The sequence below is a fragment of the Apiospora marii genome (assembly GCF_038362585.1).
Source record: "Apiospora marii strain CBS 49790 chromosome Unknown utg000002l_segment0_segment0, whole genome shotgun sequence".
Lineage (NCBI taxonomy): Eukaryota > Fungi > Ascomycota > Sordariomycetes > Amphisphaeriales > Apiosporaceae > Apiospora > Apiospora marii.
The window spans coordinates 1,689,515-1,709,372 of NW_027117373.1; the positions used below are offsets into that span (position 1 = coordinate 1,689,515).

Consider the following 19,858-nt stretch of genomic DNA (forward strand, 5'->3'; position numbering starts at 1 on the left):
TGACTATAAAGAGTTTGGACATGGAATTATCCGAGCCGATCGCCATCAATGCTCTCGCCCCGTTGATACATTACCCCTGATACCCAGAACGCACACCTGGTCATTGCCGGCTGGCGGACACTAAACAAGGGAAACACAAGAAGACGCCGACTTTCAAGACAGGGCCAAAAGTGCAAAAGCTATAAGCGGGGAGCAGCGCCGTCTCCGCTTGGATGCCCCTTCCCGTGAACCCATTTTCGCACCTGTTGTGGTTCTTTTCAAGAAGACCCCAACAGACTTTTTATATACAAGCAAGCATAGGACTTGTTTCGGCTCCGGTGCCAGCATCGCCTGCCCATACAGCCTGTTTCTTTCTCATATTGGTCGTAGACAACCACGCCAAAGTGTGAACCCCTTACCCGACGATGGCAATGGAGTCCCAAGGCCCTACCGTCACTGCGGTGGCCATCGTATTTGCCGTCATTACAGTAATTGCGATAGTGTTAAGGTTATGGGCACGAATATTCTTGGTCAAGAAGGTTGGAACCGATGATGGTGAGTGAGCCCAGTCGTAACCAGCGAGCCCCGTTGCTTGTAAAATACGATTGCTAACAAAACGATGCAGGACTCATAGTCGTCGCTGTAGTAGGTCACATACGAACACCCAGAATACCGGCAAACAAGCGCCACACACCGGCTATAACACAAGACTAACTTGAATGAACCTATCTAGCTGCTATCATTGTCCTTCTCGGTTGTGACAGTGATTGCTGTCGAGCACGGTCTGGGCGACCACATAGAGGAGGTGACGGCCAGGGGAACACAGAACATGATCACGTACGCCCAGGCGGTTTGGCTCTCGTCCATCTTCTACAACGCGTGCCTGGGCTTCATCAAGCTCTCGGTACTGGCGCTGTACGCGCGGCTAGGCGACCGTACCCTGAAGCGGCTGGCCATCGTCATGGTCGGCGTGGTCTGCTGCCAGGCGGGCGGCAACGTCCTCGCGGCCATCTTCCAGTGCAACCCGATCAATGCAGCGTACGACATCACCGTCACCGAGAAGAAGTGCATCAACATCAACGCCTTCTACCTGGCCAACGCCGCCGTCAACATCTTCACCGACTTGTTGACCTACACGCTGCCCATCCGCTTGGTGCTCAATCTGCAGGTGCCGCGTCGGCAGAAGATCGGACTGGCTGTCATTCTGTGCTTGGGATTGTTGTAAGTCTTCTTTTCCATACCTTTGTCCCTTTTCGCCCACCCCCTTTTTCCATCCAAGGGGGGCTACCTAGAAATTGCTTGGAGATGTATCATGTATAGACGAGCGCTAACCAGTGGCTCGTTTTCCCAAACAGTGCCTGCATCTCTTCCATAGTGCGCATCACCTTCGTCCCGCGGATGCTCGTCGACGCGGACGCGACCTGGGTCATCTCGCCGGCCATGTACTGGTCCGTCATCGAGATCAACGTCGGGATCCTGGCGGCCTCGATCCCGTCCTTCAAGCCCATCGCGTCGCGGTACATGCCGCGTCTGCTCGGCAGCTCGTACTACGGCCGCGGCGGCTCGACGACGGGCGCCAAGAAGAGCACCGGGTACGGCTACGGCAGCGGTGCGTTCGGCGGCCGGAGCAAGGGCAGCCGGGGCCTGGAGCTGCACAGCGTCGAGCGGAGCGACAACGGCGTCAGCAGCAAGAAGCGGGGCGGCGACGCCTCGTTTGGTCTGGGCACGATGGACACCAAGATTGAGCGCGGGTTGGGCGCTGAGAACAGCTCCGAGGAGGTCTTGTGCGATCCGCATAAGGGGCAGATCAACGTGCGGACGCAGATTGAGACGCGCTTTGATGAGCGTCCTTAACGTTTGAGCAATACTCGCTACGAGATGACCATGATTGGGTTGAGCGGCGGATTTCACGACTTCGGAAAAAATACTTCAATAATTCAGAAACTTGTACGATGTTCAGGTTCTTCTTACCCTTCTTTCTTTTTTCCTTTGTCAATGGCTGTATTAGGATAGTCTTAGGGATCTCGGGACTCAAAAAGCGGCCATTAGCTGCGACATCAAGCTTGGTGTATATACCTACGTATTATTCATGAAGAGACGGACGAATTCAAGCTTCGTGCTTCTATTACAGAGAAGTTGATATCAAGTGACGGTACCGGAACAACACACGCAAACTTTTTCCGCATGCTCACCTCGCTGCGCCAAGGTTATTGACTGACGTGGTTTTCCCTCAACTTGTGTCAGCGAAACGCCAAGTGAGGTAAGATGCCAATGATGGATGTCATGACCGATATTTGCATCAGACTTTCCTGAAGCCAACACATGCCACCTTTCCCACATGTGGTCGACCCAGGAAGGTAAGAGCGACGTTGGGCGTATCGGGCTGATAAACAACCAAGGTAGGCGAGTCTTTCCAGTGCTGTGTCATTCAGGCGAAATATATCGTATAATATCATGACGAAGTTTGCTTGGAGTAGCCGCCGCTTGATTGTGTCCCAGGCCATCAAAAGCCCTATGTGTACACGATTGGCCGTTTGATTGATGGCATTCTGCTAAGGCAAAGAGCAACTCATGCTTGGTAGAGAAATTGGCGCCGAAGCCGGATATACTTGCAGACGTTGGCGTTGGGAAGAAAAGGAGAAGAGAATCGGCTTGAATGTATGTGTTTTCGGCCCATCACTAGTGGCGGCAAAATCAGTCTGAATTTTGAGAGGCAGCTGGGGCTGGGCAGTCTAGAAATAGAAATAGCATTCTTACTCATTCATAAAAGCATGTATGTACGTGGTAGTGTGACATGGCTTACATACATGATTACCACGGCTTTTGCTTTTCCAGTTAATTGATAGATATGATATGATATGACACGGAAGTGACAGATACCGGTAGTTATTTTGGTTGACCAGACTGCAGGATGTCATCTAAAATTGACAAACACTCGATTCTGTAACAACAAGACCGACCGGGTTTCCCGACCAGCGCAACCGCCAACGTACCAGTTTTTACCCCAGACCTAGGGTCGCATAGAAACGGAGAAAAAGACCACCAGTCGGCACTGCTTCTGGCAAGAGGGGAATTGGACAAAAAGATGTTGAAGAGATAGGCGGCGACAAATGTGACACTCCACCAGCTGCAACTCTAGTTTAAAGTGCCGACCCCTGCCCCCGAGCCGCTGATTGGCCCGGCCTAGCGTGCTTGGCGGCCGGATCCAGGGGTGCTCAGCGCTTCGAGGCAGGCCTGGCACCAATCACCGGCGGCAGCACACAGATAGACGTCGACTTTATAAGCCGTTAAGGTTTCAGGGACAGGCGCACACGTACCGCACATCGCCAATTATAGACCTGGGCCCCTCTCTCCTCTTGGGTGATCTTGGGCACAGCGATCTCTTGCGGGAAAGAGAACTTTCAGAGTTGCAGTCACAGCTGGCACCGCCCATTGGTGTCCAATGGCAGAACTGCCTGCTGCTGACTTATGCATGGGTCGTGATAGTGCCAAGGCATGTCATTGGGATGAAAATTCTGGAGAGCGGCTCCTCCTGGGCGGTTGCGCAAGAAGAAGGGATACTTGGAACTGGGGAAGTGGTTTATTAATGGGTGGTATACATGACCACGGCCTATTGGCCGTGGGCCACGATCTAGCTATATACCTTTGCTTACCTACCCAAAACGCAGGACTCGTGTAGGATTCCTTCTTTACCTTCCATTACTCTTCTTCTGCCCGTCAGCCTGCCTGTCTGTCTCGAACTACTTGTCAACTGTGTTGATTGATACCCCCCCCAGTGCTGTGCTACTGTTCCGGCAGAGACGAGACCGATCATCGATTCCCATTTTTTTGTTTGGATTGTGCATATACCCCAGTGCAGGTCACTCGCATTCACCAACATGGCGTCGACCACCAACGCTCCGTTCCCCTTGGCGACGGAGGACCCGAGCATCTACGGCCCCAGCACCACCAGCGGCATTGACAACGCAGAAGGAGCGTCGGGAAGCAGCCCGGGCGCCATCGAGATATCGCACGGAGGAATGGTGGCCATCATCGTCGTCGTCAGCGTGGTAGCAGTACTAGGCAGTAGGTCCCTCCTCTTCTTTGACTCTTTGAGTACCTTGCGACCAAACAAGTATATACTAAGTGCAAAATCCACACAGTCTCCATGGCTGTCCTGTTTTACGTGGCAAAGAAGCGAGAGTGGAGGATTCGTGAAACCCTGCGCCGCTCTGCAAGGAAGGTCGTCACGGCGCTGACGCCTCGTCGCACCGAATTCCCCAAATCCGTAAAGGAGTCCTCGGGCCGTGCTTCACGTGGTCGTGTGCGACTTGACGATGTCCCACCCACACCCCGTTTGAGACCGGAAGACATCGAGAAGGGATATGCTAAGCCAGGGATCCGACAGAGTCCGGAAGGGCGCAGCACCAAAGACAAATGGCCCAGGAAGTAAAACAGAAGCCTCCCGGCGGGGGTTGACGACCGTAATGAAGGAATATGTATGTGATGCGAGGGCACTTTAGCTAGGTAATTCGATTATGTTTGATGGATTCGGCACTTGGGCGGCGGCTTTGGCCTCGATTTGACAGCATATACCATCATGCCAGTTCTGCTTGATGGGTGTTTATAAATTTATCTTATCAGGGTATCACATCTTCCTAAACGTGTTTGTGCTGGCACTCCTCCTGTCGGCGTTCGATCGCTTCTGTTGGGGAGGCGCGTCCTCCATATCCTCGTCTTGACCTTGCTTCCTCCGTTTTGATTCGGGCACGAATGAGACGGATTTCTCACCAACCACGTCGCCTCTACCCTTGCTGACACGACCTGTCTTCTGGCTTCGCGCGCCTAGCGCAATATCCTTCGCCTGTCGTCCACCCTGGTTTGAAGATGATACTGTCATCCGAACATCGTTGATGCCATCATCATCATCCGATGAAATTTCGCTGCCGCTGCTATCATCATCTGAATTGCGTTCCTTTGGCTTCGTTGCGGTCGAGCCTGAAGCGTCCACTTTCGTACTGGGATTGAGCGACTTGAACTCCCTGCTGGTCTCGTCGACCATGAACTCCTCGTCCTCGAACAGCTTGCCGAAACGTTCATCGCCAAGCATGCCAGCCTTGGTGTCCACCTTGGCTCGTCGTTCTTGTCGCTTGAGGAGCTTGTCTGCCAATTTCTGGTTGACCTTGACCTTCTTGGTGCCGCGGATTCTGGTGGCACGTTCCTGTTCAACCTTCTCCTTGACGCGCTTCGCTCGTTCCTCCTCCCATGCATATGGGTTGGCGATAAGCTTGGCCTGGTCGTACAGTTTGCTGGCAACAAAGTAACCATGCATGTAAGGACGAAGGAGGTTGGTTTTGCCGATGAGATGATCCAAGCTGAGGGACTTCAGGTCCGGTAGGGTCAAGAACTTGTAGTTGTCGTATGTTGTAGTCTTGACTTCTTCGGCCATTTCCTCCACCATATTGTCCAAGAAGGAGCACCATCGGGGCGAAGGACCCAGTTGAGGGATGAGGAAAGCGTGTTGTTCCGGACCTGCAGAGTATGAGTTAGTCAATGGCTCGTCCAAGTGGGAGATGTGGACTATGAGCTTACCTTCGTTTGCCGTCATCAGCATACCGGTGTCCTTGATCCAGGCAACATGGTTGATGTCAACAACGGGCTCCATTGAAGCCCACGGCTTTCCATCAGACTCGTCCCAGATTTTGATAGTGCGTTTATCGGCAGACAATATCTTCTTTTCCTGAGATGCCGTTGTCATGTGCATCAGCTGCTTGATAGAGTAGCCCATTCCTTGATCCTTCTGCAGTAGTGCACGAGGTGAACGCAAGTCGTATAGTTTCACTATTCCCTCCGAACTGCCAACAGCCAAGGAGAGTCCTGAGTTGCTGAAGTCAAGTGCTGTGACCTCGCCCTCCATCTTGGGACCTGTGACCGGAATGGCCTTCTTCGCTCTGGGGTCGAAAAAGGCGACCGTGCCGGCTGATGTACCGAATGCAGTCAAGCCATGTGTGTTTTCGGCTATGGCACCGCAGTTAACACTCGGAGCGTAGATGCTTCCTTGTAAACCAGTTTCGACACCCTCATCCCGACCGACGTCAATCTTGTAGCTGTTCAAAAATTGGCCGAGGTCAAGGTTCATTCGGAAAACTTCACCGTTGCCGTCGGCATCGAGGCCCACGGAGGGCACGAGAGCCTCAGCAGAGAAGCGGTCGTATACCAGATCCTATATACCAGGTCAGAAGTGCTCGTATATGCATATTTATCTTTGACTCACTCTTCCGTAGCGGGGCAAACGGGTTGTGTAATGCCTTTGGCCTTTAGTATGGAATTCGAGGGACCGATCGGACTGAAGATGAAGAGATTTTGTATAGTCTTCGGACAAGAGTAGGAAGGTGGTGTTTAAAGCGGTCGTATGCCTTGAGAAGGCTAGAGACAGATGCGACGTATAATGCACATGCATTTGGGGCTTGTACGTTCCTGTGCTCACGACCCAGTCTCCGTCATCACTGACACGGATGCATTGGCTGGCCTCTTCGAAGCCGAAGTCCTGGAGAAGCTCGACTCGGTTCATGTACTCGGCGTCTTGTTTCAGGGATCGCTTTCTCCGGCGGGCGAGCCATTCTGGCAGTGGGCGGGCAGTTTCTGCGCCAGCAACTACAATGACCAGTCATGTTAGCTACAATGGCCACGATGTCCGACACTATGCTAACTAGCTTAGACTGACCTGTATAGACAGCCACATCTCCTGTGATATCACTCTTCATGTTGTCTTTGGCGGTCTGTGAACTATGGGAACATGCCCAGCGAACGAGTCGGCCTGGTACAACTGCGACAAGGAGTTGAACTGACAATCGATGGGTGTTTCCGGGGTCGGCAAGTCTGTTGTATAGTTTCCTTTGAAGATATAAAAGCTAGAGGCCCCTACTAATGAATTCTCTAACGCGCAGAGAATATTCAAGGGGAAGCTGCAGAGGAAAAAAGGTTACTGGCGGGTGCGAATATGCTTGGTGGGGTCGGCCTGTACCAGAGGCTCTCTTCAGTCCTGTCGCGATGGAATTGAAATTTTAGCGGTCTGGTACGGCAAAACGCCGTCACTTTCAGAACGTCCAGGCGCGCGCAGTGAAGCACTGATTGACATGGATGGTTTTGGTGGGTACACCCAACTAGTCTCTTCTTACCTCTTAGCCTGCCTCGGCCGAACAATGATCGATCTTTGGGACCCGCCTTCTTGTGCTTGTATGATATCCCTCGTACGATGATTGGTCGCAGCCACCCGCTGAAGCCACAGTTGGTGCTGTAGTGCTTTGGCTGGAGGAGGTCCCTGTTTATGACTCCAGTCCAGTGCACCAGTGCACTTACTACCTGCTGCACCCTTTAGCTCGAAACCGGGGGAGAGCGAGAACATGCGCCGTATTGTATGCAGCTAGGAAACAACAACGCCTCTCAAGCCCGGATGCGACAACTCTCGACACACAACCATCCTGTCAGATGAGGGAAGAACAACAACGAAAACAACAAACCCAGGCCACCATCGAGGCATCTGGCTACGCCTTTGGCACATTGAACAGCCCAGCCCCTTCAGTTCTGGTTTGATCTCCCCGACCCGCCGTCGCGTCCGCAGACCCGGCAATCCACCGAGCATCGCGAACGAAGCCTCAAGTCCTTATTTCGGGGCGCATACTGCCAAAACCCATTCCTCGACCGGCGCGGGTGCGATGGAGTCGGCCATCTCGAGCGTATCATCTGCCTCCTACATATACAACACCAGACTTTCGACATCAAATAGTTCGAGGTAGCGACGACACCTAACTGGTTCATACTCTGTCACGAAGACCGAGAACCAGCGGCCCCCGCAATGACGATATGGACACTGCGGAATATGAGACTAATGCTTTGCTAATCGTGAGTCTCAACTTTATATCGCTACTGCGGCTGCCTTTTGCTAACTGACCTGGCCTCTAGAACGACATCTCTTCCGTCGCTTACGCATTTTACGAACTCGTTGCCCCACCTCCCTCCATTTTTGGCACTGGCGCCCTCGAACTCGAAGGCAGCTTGAGGAATGATGGCTACCTGGCCCATCTGGACACTGCCAAACATGGGTTGTGGTGCTTTCGTCTGCTTTGGAAGGATGCCCAGCATGACAGCCCCAGTCTCCCGAAGACGTTAGACAGCTGTGGTTACACTCTATCCCTCAGCGACGAAAGCACATTCGAGCCTGCGGGACTTGCTAGGAATCGTCTATCAGGCCCCAACTCGGCCCATACGCCCAACAGCTCGTCGTCCAGTGTGTCGGGGGCTTTGGACTCGATATCGAGGGTTCCCCCTCCCAACGGATTGGGCGTCGATGTCGCCGCTAACGAGAGCAAGCCGGCCACTTCGACGTCCACCAAGGATGTCTATGAGCACTTCATATATGCTGTTATTTCTGCTCTTTCCGCCGGTCTCTGTAGCAAGATTGGTGCACACCCCTCGATTCGAGGACATTGTTGCTTCCACCGCATGTACGAAGTGATAGCAATGGTGGTGTTCCCCATCTCGCCTCCTTGAGAGCGTATTTGACCACTACTGGAGCCTTGGTATCTACGGTCAATGTCTGTCTGGCGGAGGGTCTCAGTATCTTCTCAGACTCCGCCTTGATACCGTCAGTCGGGCGAACTGTCTTGGCAGCACCTCTGGGTGTGTTTGCAACGTGTTATCTTGTGACGGAGAGCGATGGATCATCAGCCACCGAGAACGGAATGGGCCAGTCGCCAGATCTTCAAGTTCTAAGGCCTCGCCCTGACAGAGAGGAACGCTTGCGGCCGTGGCGTAATATCTGCATCAAGCTACTGGAAGCCCGGAATCTACCTTCACCGATAAGTGGCACGCAAAAATGGCTGAGCTTGCAGCGGGTGCGTCGGAAACCTGTCGAGGCCAAGTTTGATGGCAAGAATACCCCCTTGTTCAACACGGGCACAAACATGACATGGCCTTCTAGTCTTTGCTTTTGCAAAGCCTTCCAAAAGCTCAGCTTGGGGGCGCCACCTGATGATCCGGCGCGTACTACGACAAACGAATCGTATGATCCCTTGTCACTTGCGAAATCATGGTTCTTGAGTGCTGGTGAGCGCGATGAAGCCCTGGTTAGAAAAGCCAAGGAGAGGGATGCTGCAGTTGCTCGTGATGCCGCTTCATCTGATAGCCAAGTGCAACAACCGAACGGGACATCTCCATTAGCTCTCCATCGTTCAGGCCATCCAGGGGTCCCTCCGGGGGCAATGTACCCGACGCCGCCAGATGGAGTGCAGGCTCCGGTGGGGGCAACGCCTTCTATGGATGGAACCGTCTCCAGTCCTGCAAACAACAACAGTGCTGCTGTCATGGCTGATGTTGACACCGTCATGAGTGCCCCTCCCGATACGTTTACGGAGGCTTGGGACCAACCCGTGTCGAAACGAGAGCGTCATACGGGCTCATTTGACTCGGAAAACCTATTTGGTGACCTGGGTCCAGACATGTTCGGGGGTGACAACGACATTACCGATGCCGACTTTAATTTCTTTGACGAGCAACCGGGCGACATGGATATGTCGCTTGATTTGCCTGACATGTCGAACAGCATGCCCAATCTTGACTTGACGGCAAGTTTTGGTGCCCCAGCACCACCTGAAATCAAACCAGTCCAAGCCGAGGCGCCTGTACCTCTGGTGGCTCGCCCTGCTGTATTCGCCAAACCTGAACTCAAACACGCAAGGAGCTCGTTGGTGCAAGAGTCAAAACGCCCGATAGAGACCGAGACTGGTAAGCAGGAGCCTCAAAGAGCAAAGCGACAAGCGAGCCCGTTCAATCCGGACACGGTTTTCAAACGAATCAGAGCATCGTTGGACAACCGGAAAGCGGTCCAGCATAATTCCCAGATATATCAGCCTCAGTCGAGCAGTGTCTTCCAGAAAGTGGATTTCGGGCCAGATTTGTCGATGGTGGACAGCAAGTACCAAGGCAATGGTCGCTTCGATTTTACCTTCATGCGATCCGAAGAAACCCGCCCCCTGTCTATCAACGCACCGCCCAAAACAAATTACCTCCAGCGCCATATCAAAGGGCACCGGAAACCCAAAGGCCTCCCAAGCAATGTTGGTGATCTGCTTGCTCGTTTGGTCAATGGTCATGGTGGTCTCTCGCAGCAGCCGAGCCCTAGCAAGCCCGATGATGTATCTTCTGATGCAGACGAAGGCAGCTTGGTATCCGACCAAGATGATTCAACATATGAAAGTGACGAGCCGCCATCGCCTGTGAAGTCGGTCTCTGTTCGGAAACGTCGCATGGAGGATGATGAGAAGTCGCTTGCAACCTCCTTCAAAGATTTTGAATCTGTGGATGCAGCTTCACCTTCTCTTTCATTCGATGTGCCAGTCTTCTCGAAATCCGACGTCGAACTTCCACTGGTCAAGTACTTTGCAGACCCAGAGCCCATTGACTTACCACTGGCACTGCCTGATCAAGAATTTATCATGGCAGCCCAGCTGCTCACAGACCAAGCCTCTACCAGCACACTGAGCTTAACGACAACACGGGATACGATTACACAGACAGGACTCGATCAGCGACGCGATCTTATGACGATCACGCACAAGCTAGTCGACGATTTGCGTACCGTGTTGCCCAGGGCCTTTGGAGACGAGGCCTCAGGGTGCCAATTTCGTTCATTTATCGAGGTTCAAGACGTACCTTTACTGGGACAGCCCTCGAGACTACAGCCTCGACCGCCTGGTGCTGATCAGATCAAACCAAGCAACCCGTTCCAAATACCCTCTCCGCATGTGGAGTTGCGACGCTACGAATCAAAACTTTCTGTCTTACCATCTGCGGTGGCATTCTGGGAAAGTCTCGGCCTCGGGCCCTCCCATGGCGGCAAGGCCATCGATGCTGTTTGCATATTCCCTGAGCTCATTGGCATCAGTGATGATGCGGATGTGTTCCTGGATAGGATGCAAAGTGTTTACGAGAGTCTCAAGCTTGGCGCCTTCGGTCGTATGAACGCGTCTCCGGAAATTCCGAATGGCCTCATGTCTTACCAGGTCGAGAAACCAGCCGAGAGTTTCCAAAGTTCTCCATCACTAATGGGGCCGAATTTGTCGGCAGGATTATCCAAGTTGAGTGAGGTACTGGCACATCTTGCCGTGAAGGAAACCAACTTCGTGGTCTTTTTTGTCTATTCTTCGGACATGGCAGGAGCCGCGATTGAGTCATGCTACGCTTTTCAACAACTCTTTGAGCGGTATAAGAAGCTCCTGATGAACGGCAGAAAACGCGCCGAGAACGACATGGCTCTGCAGCTCATCCCCTTGGACTTTCTTGCCTCTTCGACATCGATTCCTATGCCATGCCCGGCCGACTATATGAAATTGGCGTTTGAAGTATACGATCGTTGTACGCTGTTCAATGGAGCGATGCCGTCGCCGGCTATCGTGCTCGAGCAGCCACTTCCACGCATCATTGATTTCAAGCTGACTTCGACACCAACTTCATCTTTGTTACATGAAAACAGCTGTCTCCACCTGGCCTACGCGCAGAGTGTCGACGAGCGATGGATTACGGCTGCTTGGAGCGATAACAGAGGATGTCAACAATTGACAGCTTCGTACTGCCTGGGACGTAGAAACAAATCCATCGCAACGCTCTTCGCGGACGTTGCGCACGAGATTTGGGAGACGACTCGAGACATCACTTGCACGCGAAAAGTACATTGGCGCATCATGATCGCCAAGTGCGGTGTCATGGACCAGGCAGAGATCGAAACCTGGTCCAATCTGGCACAAGCTGAGACAAGATGCTCCGTCAGTCTGACTCTAGCCACGGTGGACACGAATCCCTCGCTCCAGCTTATCCCGCCCACGGTGAAGGTGCCGACGGCCGGCGGATCAGCTGCTTTCTATACGACCCCTGTTTCTACGCCACAGGCGTCCATCGTTTCCCCGGAGCAGTCTGGGAACGGGCCACCGACACCATCTATCCGTGGTGTTGATGGCGGCCCTACCAGCGCCCCCACTCCAGGCGGCGGCACCACCGACGACTCCGAGGCCGACGCGACGCTTGTCGATGTCACTGATCACATGTGGGGCGCTGTTCTGGCGCACCGCTTGAGTAATTCCATGTCGCCTACGGACCTCAATCCGGCCATTGTTTCCGGCTATCTCGTCAAGCGTGGTGGACCACGACCCGAAGACCCACCCGCCGTCATGGAGGTCAACATTGTGCACTCTGAGGGCTGCAATCCTCGCGCCTACGAGACGGCCATGCGAGAACTCCTTACGTATTATAGGGGTCTGGGTACGCTGGCGCGCGCAAGAGGCATGGTGGACAAGGAAGTCGATTGTCGCCCTTGGCATATTGCGGCGGCTGAAAAGGGGTGTCGAACCTTATATATGTTGATGTAATAGGCATTAATATCACCCTATTTACTTGGTGGGCTCTTAGAAGGGGTGGAGGGTCTCGAGAACAACAAAGACAGACAGGGCATTTGTTGCGTCTATTGTATGACCATGTGCTTTTTGTTTAGCAGCGGCGGCAGGCATTGGCGCTATAGGCGGGAGTTTGGTGCATGGCTTGCATTGTTACATTGAAGCTTACCAGAGTGTTGTGTAGGATGGGGCTGTGTTTTATGTAGTATGGGGAGTGGGCTTGAAGTATCTATTCGAAACTCTATATGTCTTATTAAGACATAATTCACTGTATGTGTCGAATAATGAGTGTCGATGCGAAAATGTCTGCCTTGGTTGTAAGGGGCTCGAGGGCTTGCCTATATTCCCTCTCCAGGTTAGTCCCGTTAATGTCCCCGGAGCTGCGCCCAGCAGATTGTTTAACGGACGGGGCGATGTCATAGAGTTAAAGAGGTGGCAGAAATCATAGGCATGAGGAAAGTGTAAGTTCTACCGAACACGGTCTACATACCAGGATGTTTCAAAAACCGAAGACAACTAGCGCTGGCAGTGCTGTTAGAAACCGAACATAACGCGGCTCAAGTACGAATCACAGTATACTCTACTGGTACTGATATGTTTGTGAGCCAGGCGTCCCGCCCATCAAGCCAATTAGGGGCGAAGCTAATGCCGGTCTGCTCTTCTTTTGGTCTTCTGTTCGTTTCATTAGCATTTCATACTAAAGATCCATGACTCGCACTGCATTCGTCAGACATTAGTATATGTCGACCTCTGAACTAATGTGGCTTAGATTTTATCGGCGGACAAATAGCATCTAGATGGTACGTCTCTGTTAGCCGGCTCAGATCGTATTCGTACGGAATGAATATGAAAAGGGGGCGCTATGTAGAGCAAGAGATAATATGGCGCCAAGATCCATGTCATGATGTAGGTTTGATTTGGGCGTCGGGGGCCGGCAGCAGGCCAACTCAACACTACTCGCCCATAATGACTATAGCATGGGTAAACAAGGTATAGTCTATTTCCCAAGTATATGAGGTATAGACAGATTGAAAACTCGCACAGAGGACGAGCTGCTTGCTTGCATTGATGGCGTTGGTGGCACAGAATCCCAGAGCGGAAGGAGATTGGACTCTCCCATCTTGGCTTGCAGAACCAACGTCGTAGTACTGCCCGCGATGCGCACGAGAATCACATCTCATCACTTCCAACAAACTGGGCACTCGGGAAAAGCTTAGCCGTTGCATTTCTTTGCATATTAAAACTATAGAAACCCTTGACGATGAAAGGGTACCATCACCCGACCGTACGGTTCCCGTTTGACGTCATTGACGACAAGCGAGACTTCGCAGGTGGGACTATTGTTACTCTCTATCTACATGATGTGTATATATGCAAAACACTGTGCGCAATTGCACTCATGCTTTCCGTGATTTACCATCATCTCATTCTCTGGGTAAAGGGGGTCCCCTTTTTGACAAGGTCCCTCCTCACTTTAGGAGTAGATACTATCCTCCGCACTGAGCCTGATAAGAAGAGAAGTAGAAGATGGAGAAGGAGGGGTTGAAGATGATTCGGCTGCTGGAAGTTTAGCCAGAGGGGTTGCCGTTGAAGGCAAGCTTGTTGACGGTGCCGGAGGGGACACCGCTCAGAGTGCCGCTGGTGGCGATGCTGGCGATGTAGCTGCAGAGGGCGGTGGGCGACCTAGGGCCGAGGAGGGTCAGCAGGTAGGCGCCGAGGCCGGCGATGTGGGGGGTGGCCATGGAGGTGCCCGAGATGGTGTTGGTGGCCGAGGTGGAGCCGATCCAGGAGGAGAGGATGCTGGAGCCGGGGGCGAAGATGTCGACGAGGCTGCCGTAGTTGGAGTAGCTGGCGACGGCGTCGGACGAGGTGGTGGCGCCGACGGTGCAGACGCTGGGCTCCGAGGCGGGCGAGTAGTTGGCCGCGTTGGCGCCGTCGTTGCCGGCCGCGACGGCCAGGAAGACGCCCGAGCTGATGAGCCCCGCCGCCGCCTGGTTGAGGGTGCTCGACTTGCCGCCGCCGAGCGACATGTTGGCCACGGTGCCGTTGGGGCAGTTGCGGCTCTGCGAGTCGCTGGCGACGAAGTTGATGCCCGAGATGACGCCCGAGTTGGTGCCGGAGCCCTGGGCGTTCAGGACCTTGACGGCGTACAGCTTGGTGGCCTTGGCGACGCCGTAGGTCGAGCCGCCGATGGTGCCGGCGACGTGAGTGCCGTGGCCGTTGCCGTCCGAGTTGGAGTTGTCGGCGTAGTTCTGCAGCCAGGTGGCGCGGCCGCCGAACTGGGAGTGGGAGGTGTAGATGCCAGTGTCGATTACGTAGGCGCAAGTCCCGGCTCCGGCGCTGCTGTCGTAGGTGTAGCTGGCCGTGTTGCGGCTCTTGTGCGAGACACGGGCAATGCCCCACGGCGGGTTGGACTGGGTCACGTAGGCATCGATGGAGACGATGGTGTCTTGCTCAATGTAGTCCACCTGGTCGAAACTGTTAGGGGGGGTTTTTACTCGTAATGAAAGCGGCTAGCATGGTACTCACGTCAGGGTGGTTCTTCAATGACTCGAGAGCGGCATCGTCGAGCTTGGCGGCAAAGCCCTTGAAGTTGTTGTGCCAGACGTGCTCGGCATCACCCGGGAAGGTGTCCAGGGCGCTGTTGATGGACATGCTGTCGGACTGGTCCTTGAACTTGACAATGTACTGGCCGGAGATGAGCTTAGCGTCACGGGGTCGCAGCACGGCGGCAGGGCCACCTTCGCGCTTGTTGAGGGTAGCCGGGGCGGCCAGAGCCAAGGGGAGAAGAGACAGGAGCGTGGCAGACTTCATATTGACGATTGTTCAGGGGAATATTTGACTAAGGCCGGTCGGTGGTTGGTGATGTGAGTCCAGTTGAGTGAGTGAGTGACTTGGGACGAAACGAGAATGCTTCTGGTCGAGGATCTCAAGACTATTTATCCTAGGCCGGCTCGCCTATAACTACCAGATAGTCCAGGCATGGTGCAATACCTGGCGACTATGCTATGCTCAAGTCGCCTTCCTCTTCTGGAAGGCAAGTTCCAGAAAGGGTGTTAGTCGAGTAGCCATGGTTACCATGGTTATGGCTGCAAGATATGCGGTGCCCCATCCGGGCGAGTCACGATGGCAGTATGCTGCATATCCAGTATCCAGAAAAGAAGAGACAAGCAGAAGTCGACAAAAGCTTTCATCTCTTATCAAAATCCCAGTCCCGCCAAGTGCGAGCCTCACGTACGAGGCAGGACTACTGCCGTCATCTGCACTTAGGCTCGAGCGTATTCCCTATGGGTTGAAAGACTACGACCGGCACCTCATTCGTCAACAGACAGCTTTGCCAAGTATCGCTTTTCCAGATTCGTCAGGAGGGTGGCTTATGTACCCTTCCCCCCTACACTATAGCTTAAGCGGGGCCACTATATGCGGTATGTGTGAGTGATGGAATATTCGGGCGGAGGACAGGCAAAAGCCCCCTGTCAGAACAGCCGGGAGGGTATAACGGATGTACTCAACTCCCATCGACATGGCGTGCTCACGGCGCTTCTCGATACGATACTGTAGGTGATCGCCTGGTTCGAAACACAGGCGCAAGTTGGTCTGATTGACGGACCAATGTTCTATAGAACATCAAATATTTGTCCATCACTCGAAGCATATAAGTTCTGCGCTGCTGCAAATGGCGAGTCAGAGATAACTAATACATTGGCTGGCAGCAGGCGGTATCGTGACTCGAGCGTACAGTGACATGCATATGTCACTAACCTTGGACTTGGCATAGCATTGTGACGGCGGAGCGATACTCGGGCTGCCTGCGAAACGAAGCTTGTGAAAGCTACAGGGTATCACGTAGGGGTGCCAAAATGGGGTTGAAGCTCTGGGGTATTCTGCAGGAGGACACCGGTTGCGGCGCGCTGTCGATAAAGTCGTGACACCATTCCAACATCTTGCCACCTTCCTGGTGAATATGATGCGCATATTGAAGTATGATTTCCCAGCGCATGCCAAGACTCAATATATATTGAGAAGCTTGTTCGATGTAGTCGTCTCCATGAGCAAAGGCGTGTCGCAATACTGCTGGGAACGTGATGTGCTGCCTTCGCCTTCCTAAACGGGCAACCATGACCTCTGATGTGCTCGGCCAGGGGGGGTTCGCTCGTAATATCCGCCGATAGGCCATCGAGATAGGCTTGCCGTCCTGCTTACGAGGCCAGAGCCACGGACGAATCGCCGTCGGGCATTTTGGATCTGCCGAGGCCGCCTATCCCGAGCAGCATCATCAACATATCCGGCGGGATCATTGACAAATCAAAACAACAGTGTCGTGCCTATGGCAGCTGGTACCATGGCTTCTGGATGCTTGATGAGTATTCCGAACTTCAAAGTCGCAGACTGACCGCCACCCTGGTCGGCCAGCGGCCCTCAAAGCTTGGCCCAGCAGATGCAACGAACTGATAAGGGACGTATGTAGTACAGGACCACCACATCCAATGCTTGGGGTCTGGAACTGATGTGCAGTGGTGGAGAGATTCAGCACCCTGAAGAGTCTTGGCATCAAGCTTAAAGCATGGGCCACAGCCGCCGCTATTGCATGGTGGGCTTAGTTCTCGGCAGCCAGAAGGGAGGAAGACGGTATCCTGACGATTTCGCATCCCCACTGCCAGATCAGAGCTGCTTGACACGGCAGGCCTGTTCCGCGCTTGCATCGACCATTGCCTTTTATCAAAACCACCCTATTGGTGATGGCAAACGGCCGAAGATAACGAATCCTACGCCGATCTGGACTAGAGGTAATTCTCCGTCGCATGTCGTACCTCACATGTCCACTGGCAAGGGACCACCACCAGGACATGGGGTAAGCGCCCCGTTGCATTGGACGCACTGCCAATGCACCCCATGCAACGCCTATCAGCCTTTATCAATCGCAGCCCAATTCCGATCCAACTCTTGTCCCTTCCTCTATCTCGGTTTACCCGGCATAAACAGAGTGATGCGATTAGGCGAGTTACCAATCCGCATACCTCTTGAGAGCTGAGTTAATAACTCGTATCACTGCCTCGGGCTGCCACCACTTGTGGCAGGTGCCCTCGAATTTCTGCATTTTGCTGCCACCGCCTTAGGTAGGAGGTATGGATGCAAGCTGCATTCCCTTCATCGATGCAGATGCCATAGAAGTCCCTACCTTTGCATATGCTGCCTAGAAATGGCACGTTCACTTGGTAAAATAAAAATAGTAACCTACATCCTATGTTGATCTTGACTCGGCCGACAATGGGGCCTGGCTCTCTCCCCATCTCGCTAACATCCCGGATCAGTGGCAAGGGTTCATCTGAATTCGTCTGCTGATTGTCCGGACCAGCGAAAGGCGTATGTATCTGGCAACGATCACCGCGATCCCCCGACAACCACGGCGGCCTTTTACCCACTGGAGCACGCAAGACGCAAGTCCCTCTACAACCTCTGGACAACAACCAGCTCTCACATTAGCCCTGCTTTCAGAGCACTTTTCAAGACATTCCCACTCCCCCAAAGTGCGGCTCGGACTGAAATAGGCAAGTACCTAAGCCGTCACGAAGCTATACTCATGCAATGCTCCCCCAAGATCACGTATCAACCCTAACGAACAGGAAGGTATGGGAGAAACAGGGCCGAGTTGGCCAGCCAAGCTATGCTTAGAGACCATCAAGGTCCATGTTTCTGGTCTTCTGTTCGCTATCTATCCTATCACTGCGGCCGTAGATACATCGGAGACACCAGCTGTATCTGGCAAAGACAGTAACGCCTCATAGTTGCCTCTTGTGCAGGTGTGACATACCTAGCACCAACATTATGGCCGATAGCAAGCTCGCCGTCGGGTTTTGGCATTCTTCAACACTCTTTCCCTTTCGGCCGGGCGTCAGGGATCACGCAACCTTGGGTCAGTGGCATCGCAAGCGCCCAAAATGACATAGCTGCATTATACCCTCAAAAGGAAGGTAGTGCCTGTCCTGCATATGCATACAGCACCTCTATACGAAGACCTCTCGCATTCGTTCTTTCTTGGTTCCCAAATACCCGTCGCTTAACATAGAACCTCCTAGTCCTGATATTTGGTACCCCTTGACTAACAACTATTGATTATGGTATCAATAAGGGCTGGATGGCTTCCCATCCCATGTCGTAGGTCTCTGTGGCTGCTACTTGCCTCGTCAGATTCGCTATCCTGCTCTCTTCTCAGACCTACTTATACTTACTACAGCAACTTATGATGAGCCTCGGCGTATTTCCTGGTCCCGAATGGCGATACGATGTTGGCAACCAGCCAAGCCAGTTGTCTTGAGGGAACCCCGACACATTCTCATTACGAGATAGAAATTGGCGATAATGCAATATACTGTATAAGTGCTCTGTCACGAACTCGCGTGCAAACAAATCTAGCTATATCCAGAGGCTGATGTATCAACACATGATCATTGCCATCATGCTGAGGTATTACCTAGTTGCTTTCAATATTGAAGAACTTGTGTGAAAGTAGACGCTCTACTGTGAATGCAGATAACTTCACGAGACTTTGGGCTACCAAAGCCATCTCCAATCGGACATTCCACACACCAAAATGTAAGATGATGCATTGATGAGCAAATAACTCTTGCGGTATTCTCGACCCATAAACGTCGGACTGGTGCTTGTCGTGTAAGAACATCATTGAGATAGGCCTCTGTTGTCAAATCCTGATTTCATCCAGATTAGAACCAGAAGTCGACATCTTGGGCGACAATGTCATCATAATGGTGTAGGAAGCTACGGAAGGGTCAAGGAACCATTGAGTCAGCAAGAAGCGCCAGCTTCATTAGCCCCGTCAACACGGACCGAACCTGATGCGGCCAGGGAGTGGCCCGGCTTACATGGGATTGCCAGACCTGCCGAAAGCAGACCACTATAGCTACCGCCTATAGTACGGTGGGATGCCTTTATGCAGAAAGTCTTGTCGCTAATATGGCACAGTGGGAATGTTATGAGTACTTGGGAGTGGCCCGAGATCAACTATCAGGGGGCTTTTGGGAAGAATGACCATCATGCCGAAACGGCCGCAGTCTTACGATAACTTGGTGATTGATATCTGGTTGAAGTATTTCCGTGTGATGAGTGGCTATAGAGAGTATTCATAGAATGTCTGGATATCATTGTGATACATTCCTAACTTAATCCGTTGAAACCTTGCGATACTGTGCACACTTGTAGCAGAATATTCCAGATACTCTAAAATTTCCTAGGATAAACGAAACAGGAGTGGTTCAAGTTGTTATAGATAACCATTTGTCATACTATGGTGGTTGAAGCGATTGTGTTACTATATGACACCATTGATACCCGTTATTGATCTTGCCTCGTTGAGTGCTGTAGTGTGTGAGTTCAATTGGTGGAGAGTTGATGAAGACCTATATAAACCCAGGCAATGCCAAACTCTCACTGTAGACTGG

The 19,858-nt window shown here is 52.7% G+C and overlaps 5 protein-coding genes across 5 annotated transcripts; 3 read left to right on the forward strand and 2 right to left on the reverse strand.

The window, feature by feature from the left end:
- Positions 1–404: 404 nt before the first annotated feature.
- Positions 405–1,833, forward strand: PG985_002209 (uncharacterized protein; the record flags this gene model as incomplete). Its single annotated transcript, XM_066821978.1, has 4 exons — positions 405–534; positions 605–624; positions 713–1,200; positions 1,335–1,833. The coding sequence occupies 4 exons, from the start codon at positions 405–407 to the stop codon at positions 1,831–1,833; spliced, it is 1,137 nt and encodes a 378-aa protein (XP_066689410.1).
- Positions 1,834–3,857: 2,024 nt separating this feature from the next.
- On the forward strand, positions 3,858–4,411 carry PG985_002210 (uncharacterized protein; the record flags this gene model as incomplete). The annotated part of the gene is made up of 2 exons (XM_066821979.1): positions 3,858–4,044; positions 4,122–4,411. The coding sequence occupies 2 exons, from the start codon at positions 3,858–3,860 to the stop codon at positions 4,409–4,411; spliced, it is 477 nt and encodes a 158-aa protein (XP_066689411.1).
- A 195-nt stretch (positions 4,412–4,606) lies between these two features.
- PG985_002211 (uncharacterized protein) lies at positions 4,607–6,722 on the reverse strand (the record flags this gene model as incomplete). Its single annotated transcript, XM_066821980.1, has 4 exons — positions 4,607–5,490; positions 5,551–6,181; positions 6,233–6,612; positions 6,683–6,722. The coding sequence occupies 4 exons, from the start codon at positions 6,720–6,722 to the stop codon at positions 4,607–4,609; spliced, it is 1,935 nt and encodes a 644-aa protein (XP_066689412.1).
- Positions 6,723–7,821: 1,099 nt separating this feature from the next.
- Positions 7,822–12,377, forward strand: PG985_002212 (uncharacterized protein; the record flags this gene model as incomplete). The annotated part of the gene is made up of 3 exons (XM_066821981.1): positions 7,822–7,860; positions 7,921–8,462; positions 8,576–12,377. 3 exons carry the CDS (start codon positions 7,822–7,824, stop codon positions 12,375–12,377), a joined length of 4,383 nt encoding a protein of 1,460 aa, XP_066689413.1.
- A 1,592-nt stretch (positions 12,378–13,969) lies between these two features.
- Positions 13,970–15,215, reverse strand: PG985_002213 (proteinase T-like protein; the record flags this gene model as incomplete). The annotated part of the gene is made up of 2 exons (XM_066821982.1): positions 13,970–14,869; positions 14,931–15,215. 2 exons carry the CDS (start codon positions 15,213–15,215, stop codon positions 13,970–13,972), a joined length of 1,185 nt encoding a protein of 394 aa, XP_066689414.1.
- Between the last annotated feature and the right edge of the window lie 4,643 nt (positions 15,216–19,858).